We start from the raw sequence: 6,000 nt of genomic DNA, 5'->3' as shown, positions 1-6,000 counted from the left end.
TAAAAATACAAAAATTAGCCAGGCATGATAGCGCACGCCTATAGTCCCAGCTACTCAGGAGGCTGAGGTATGAGAATCACTTGAATCTGGGAGGTGGGGTTTGCAGTGAGTGGAGATCTCACCACTGCACTCCAGCCTAGGAGACAGAGCGAGACCCTGTCTCAAAAACAAAATATCTCCAGTATTCACGCTTGTCTTATTAACTGCTAAACAGTTCAGGGTCACATTCGTGAACCTGTAATTTCCACTTACAATTTCTGTATTAAAGAAACAAAGCACCCAGGGAATTTGAGTCCTTTACTCTCTGTTAGGAAGTCATGAGAGTATACCTTATTGGTTTGTTTGACTGCCTGCTTTTCCTTGCTTAGAACTGCCATATTGAGGACTGTAATTGAGATGTGGTTTCTGTACGTAATTCAGTAGTCACACAGAATTTAAACTAGAAACCTTCCAGACAGCCAATTAGTAGTTAGTCTACAACTGCGTACGGGCTGAGAGATGTGAAAAGAGACTGTGTGCTGTCAAACAGATTCACTTAAAAATGCTACATCTCTGTCTAGATCTTTTCAGTGAGGCAACACTGTCCCTAGATACATTTGAAGTATGTAGGAAGTTTTTAAAATCGTTTTCAATTTTAGGGAGGAAAAATTCCAATCAGATGGACTGCCCCAGAAGCAATAGCTTTCCGAAAGTTTACTTCTGCCAGTGATGTCTGGAGTTATGGAATAGTAATGTGGGAAGTTGTGTCTTATGGAGAGAGACCCTACTGGGAGATGACCAATCAAGATGTGAGTATGGAACTACTCTTTCTCAACTTGACAATGAAATGCTTTGTTCTCTGAGTCAAGCCACTTACAATGTTTTTCATTTCTGAAAGTGACAGTTGCTTAAGAAAATGAAATACTTTGCTTACTCTCTGATCTGTTTTGTGTTGTTGAAATATCCTTTATGCAGGAGCTCAAAATGAGTTAGTACAAAGGAAAGTAAGTTACAGTTATATAAAAACTCAGTCCCTTGCCAGTCAGTTTTAGCTACACTGTAGTGATGTTCCACTCAATTCATGTCAGTATCATTTTCAAAGATAAAGAAAGAGCCATCAAAGAATGAATACTGACAGGCAAGTTTTTATGATTTGCATTTGATAACGGCAGCTAATACTCCAAGCCAAAAGGATGAATGATATTGATTTAATAGTGGATGCTTTTAGAGGATAAAAAGGAATAGTCTACATTTCTTTAAATTAAAAAAAAAATGTAAGAAGAGTTGTATTGTTTATTTAACTTGAAAGAAAAACCAGATTTTCCCTACAATGGAAAAATAATTCATACTTACAATAATAGAATCCTAAAATTAAAGGAACTATGAAAGAATCTTCTGTTCAAATTCACAACGTTTATTATGTGATGCCTGACACATGGCTCTTTAATCTTTCCCTTTGTAATTTTCCATCATTACTATTCAATACAGCCCTTTCTGTTTTGGATCATATGGAAATTTCATATTTTTTTCTTTTGAGGAACAACAATTATAAAAGTAGCTAACATTTATTAAACCTTTACCATATGACATACACTGTCTTAAGTGCTTTACCAACTATTTTATTACTTCTTTGTAAAGCTGGTATATTGAATAGTTTTAATTTAATAATGTGCTTATTTGAAACACTTTTTTCTCTCCCATTATTTCTGTTATCCATGCTCCATAAAACCTCCCTCTCTCATGCCTTCAGGGTTGGTTAGACAGATACTATATAGATCTCCAGCTGAATTTTGTTGAAACAACAATGCTGGTAGTTAACACTGACTTTCCAGCCCAAAAATTCTAATCCAACCAAAAAGTGAATCCCATATTCATTTCAAAGTGTTTTCCACAACTGGAGGCCTAGCCTAACCATAGGTACCTATAGTGTGAAACAAGTATGGTCAGATATTTGCCCCTCCTCCTCTGCCAAACTCTGTATCAGGATTCTTCAGGATTGGTCTGGGTGGAGAGGTAGAAAAGAAGGAGAATAAATGTCTTCTTTTGGGAAGCATCTGTTCATATCCTTTGCCCACTTTTTGATTGGGTGGATTTTTTTCTTGTAAATTTGTTTGAGTTCTTTGTAGATTCTGGATATTAGCCCTTTGTCAGATGGGTAGATTGCAAAAATTTTCTCCCATTCTGTAGGTTGCCTGTTCACTCTGATGGTAGTTTCTTTTGCTGTGTAGAAGCTCTTTAGTTTAATTAGATCCCATTTGTCTATTTTGGCTTTTGTTGCCATTGCTTTTAGTGTCTTAGTCATGAAGTCCTAGAACTTAAAGTATAATAATAATAAAAAAAAGAAAATGAAACCACAACTTCACACCATGTATATATAAAATATTGGAATATTGAAATGTCAAAATGTCAAAATCAGAATATAAAATGATAGAAGAAAAATTTTGATTATATTTAGTTTTTCTTTAAAAACAGGAAAAATCCTTGAGCCATTTAAGAAAAGAGTTGGATAGCTTTCACTAACAAAATTATAAATTTCTGTGTTGAAAAATGCACAACAAAAAGTAAGAAATACAAATTTAGACTGAGAAAATATTTTCAATATGGCATTATAAACAAAAATGTAGTGTACTTATACAATGAGACTTAATAAAGCATTAAGAAAAATAGAAACAATAGGCAAAGCATAAGATTTGGCAAGATTCATTGGATGGAATGCAGATGGCCAATAAATGTATGAAAAAATGTTTAACTTTTTCAATGAAAGAAACACAAATTAGAAAAAAAAAAAAAAAGAAAGAAAAGAAGGGGCATGATTGCTACTATAATGTGAGGATATTGATGCCTCCTGTGAGACAAATTGCCCAGGCATCAGTTCTCAAGTGAGTTATCTGTCTGAGTTCTTCCAAAGACCCTTGATGAAGCCCTTTTGTCTGCAAGGTCCCTGGAGGAGGAGGATGTCCTCCGACTTTCCATAGTTCTTTTCACTTGTTGTCTGTTCCTCACCTCAGTCTCTTACTGTTACGGCTCTGTGTCCACGTTATTGGGGAGAAAAACATTCTTATTGGATGCACTAGCAGTGCCTTCTCTTTGCAGACATCTATTGCAGGCTGCTCCAGCTAGCCTTCTTCAAATTTCCGCAGAAGAAAAGCCAGGGTCACACATCAGCTTTACCATGAATGATTTCATAGCATTCTTCTTTGATCGAAACAGCAAATTGGAGTTACGGATTTCTGCTTCTCAGCAAGCAAACCGGATGGCAATGAATCTCCCCTTGTTATAGTCACTTAAAATTGCTAATGTTTGTTTATTTTATGCCCTGCTTACTTGGCTTGGGGAGGGAAGCACTGACTGGCATTTCTCTAAATCTGAGAAAATGGTATATATTGTCTTCAGCTTTATGATTTTAGGGGCAAGACCATGGCAAAATGATATCATTAAATCCCTATTACATGTATTTATACTTATATTTAACAACCTTGTGTCAGAGGGATGCTATTATTATTACTGTTTTACAATTAAGACACTGAAGCTTGGAGATGTTAAATGACTTATTTATCGTCACAGAAATAATGAAAGTGATACCAGAAATTTCAATCTAGTTCTAAAAAATTTGTGTATCTAAGCACCACACTGTCTCCAGTTGAATCAATGTCTCCTACCTCCCTTTCATTTCTAACCAATAGTCCTACATCAGCTTTCTAATTTAATATAAAATATAAAATGTTCAATTCAATATACCGTTCAATATATGATTACTCTGGATTGATCTTGATCTTAGTCTAGACTAAGACCAGACCCATTTACTCCTTTCTATTCTTCAGATAAATGCCAAATGCTAACATGTCCTGCAGAACACTACGTGGTTTCATTTCTAACTTATCTAAAGCTCATTGCAATGCCATTCTTCCCTTTAATTTTTGTGAAAGTATTTTAATCCATCCTGGCAGCGAGCCTCGATATGCTGGTTTCTACCATGTGTCTACTTCACTCAAGGGAAACATTCATCCCTTATTTGCCTGGTTAACTTCTGCTCACACTTGAGATATTTTGAATTCTGATCCTGTCACTCAGAATTATTAGTCTTTCCCAGTTGTGCGGCAGATCATCCACGTTATCAGGAATTATGCCTAATACAGTTGTATCTGTCACAGACACAATTATACACTGGTGCAAACACTGGTGCTAGGTGAATGTTCATAACTGTGCTGATCTTAACTAGGCTTTCTTATGTTCCTGGGGGCCGGTGGGTTATTATGCCTTGGCCCTCCTCCACAAGTCTCTTATTTTCCTCCTGAGACCAGCAGCTAGCTCAAACATAATTTCATTTGAAAAATGGCTGAAGGGTAAGAAGGAGCCCAATTACATCTCAGCCAGCAACGTGTCTACTAAAATCTCACTGGCCAATCCCATAATCAAAGTGCTGAGTCAATGACACTACTCTTTGTGGGTGGGCACTATAAAGTTGCATAGATAAGTGAATAAAAGTTCATTTATCTAATGCTTAATCTCTTCTTTAACATTATAGTATCATCTATTTTTACTCTCTTAGTGTTTTCTTTGTGATTTTTATTTTTCCTTTTGCCTTTCTTTTTTTTTTTTTTTCCCTGATTTCAGCTATTTGAGTGTCTTGATACTCTTTCAGATAACTTTATTTCAAATTATTTAGAAAAATACAAGAAATTGCTTATGTACCATTTCAGGAAGTTTTAAGAAAGAAAAAAAACCCTAATATTTTGGTTTCTACTTGGTTTTCTCAGGATTTAAATGAGGTTTACAGAAAATGATTATACAAATAAACATCTTTCTAAAATACCTGTCTATATACAATGTCTAATGCATGCATTGTTACTTTCTCAGACAGTTCATCAGTGGCATTTCAGTTTTCAGATACAGCACTAAATTTCCTATTCTCTAATTTCTGTCCAAATTTTGTATCTAAGAAACATGACAAATCAACTATATTTAATGATCACGATCACTAAATTTTTTTTGGAGAAAAATTCTCAAAAAACAAAGTAGAAGTACTGATTTGGCAATTTCAAATGATATGTTCCATAATCTCCACATTCTAGATGCTGTCTGATTCTTAAAGGGCTTTGCCACCATGAAAATGTTACATTACCAAGACATGCAGGATAATCTAAATCTCACAGAGGAGAACTTCCTCTGTGTCAGGAGGACAAAATGCAGCAGGATTCTTTTGATTTAGGATTGCCTCTTCCATCACGAAGAAAACCTGTAATAACAATAATAAAAATAAACTAGAACGACTAAGGTGATTTTAGGTAAATACCAGACCATGAACTCTGATTCATGTGCAGAAGCTAAGATAATATCATGTAGTCAGTAGAAACCTATTTATTTACAGTAAATACTTTAAATGTCAACATTTTTCAGAAGCTAAAATAAAAACTAAAAATTTCATTTTGTTGCATTTTTTATTTTTAGTGACAAGGTCTTTCTCTTATATTTATTTCAGACTATATGACTGTATAGATTCTACTAAGTACATAGATTCCACAATATTTTAAAAACTAATTTAATTAATCTGTTTTTCAATCTTCTTGTATTAGAAGTATTTCTGTCCTTTTTGGTTTTAGGAAGTTAGGTTCTATGCTTTCTTTTTCTGGCCAGTTTTAATCCAGTTGTTTTATTGCTACTTCTGTAGGACCAGATCTTACTTGTAAAGCAGAAAGACTATTTGACTCCAGAAAAGATCAACTAGCTTTGTGCTGGGTATGCCTCTCTTCCTCCTTCTATTCTTTATTTCTTTTCTGATGTGCCAGATATACATATATCTGCAATATAAGTGATATGTGTATAAGAAATATACATAAACATACAAGGAATATGTATATTATTGGCATATTTCTTGTTAAAACAAAGAGTCAGCATGTTGTAATTAACTAAAGAAGGGGTATGAGGAATATAGTTCCTATCCAAATACTGCAAATTACTAAGATTTTACAGTAAGTAAATTATTCAACTCCTTAGCCTCATTGCTATATAATCTAAAATGAA

At 34.4% G+C, this 6,000-nt stretch overlaps 1 protein-coding gene across 4 annotated transcripts in view; it reads left to right on the top strand.

Annotated features, from left to right (window-relative positions):
• The window catches only part of EPHA5 (EPH receptor A5), a 378,406-nt gene that overhangs the window by 349,686 nt on the left and 22,720 nt on the right, over positions 1 to 6,000 (top strand). For all 4 annotated transcript variants that reach the window (XM_011993927.1, XM_011993925.1, XM_011993926.1 and 1 more), the window contains one exon: positions 639 to 788. In XM_011993927.1, the coding sequence (XP_011849317.1) occupies positions 639 to 788 (150 nt within the window). The remainder of the gene's footprint in view (positions 1 to 638; positions 789 to 6,000) is intronic.

This window comes from Mandrillus leucophaeus, unplaced genomic scaffold (genome assembly GCF_000951045.1).
Source record: "Mandrillus leucophaeus isolate KB7577 unplaced genomic scaffold, Mleu.le_1.0 Scaffold437, whole genome shotgun sequence".
In the NCBI taxonomy this organism is placed as follows: domain Eukaryota; kingdom Metazoa; phylum Chordata; class Mammalia; order Primates; family Cercopithecidae; genus Mandrillus; species Mandrillus leucophaeus.
Note: the sequence above shows the minus strand (reverse complement) of the source record. Positions and strands in the feature narration are given on the sequence as shown.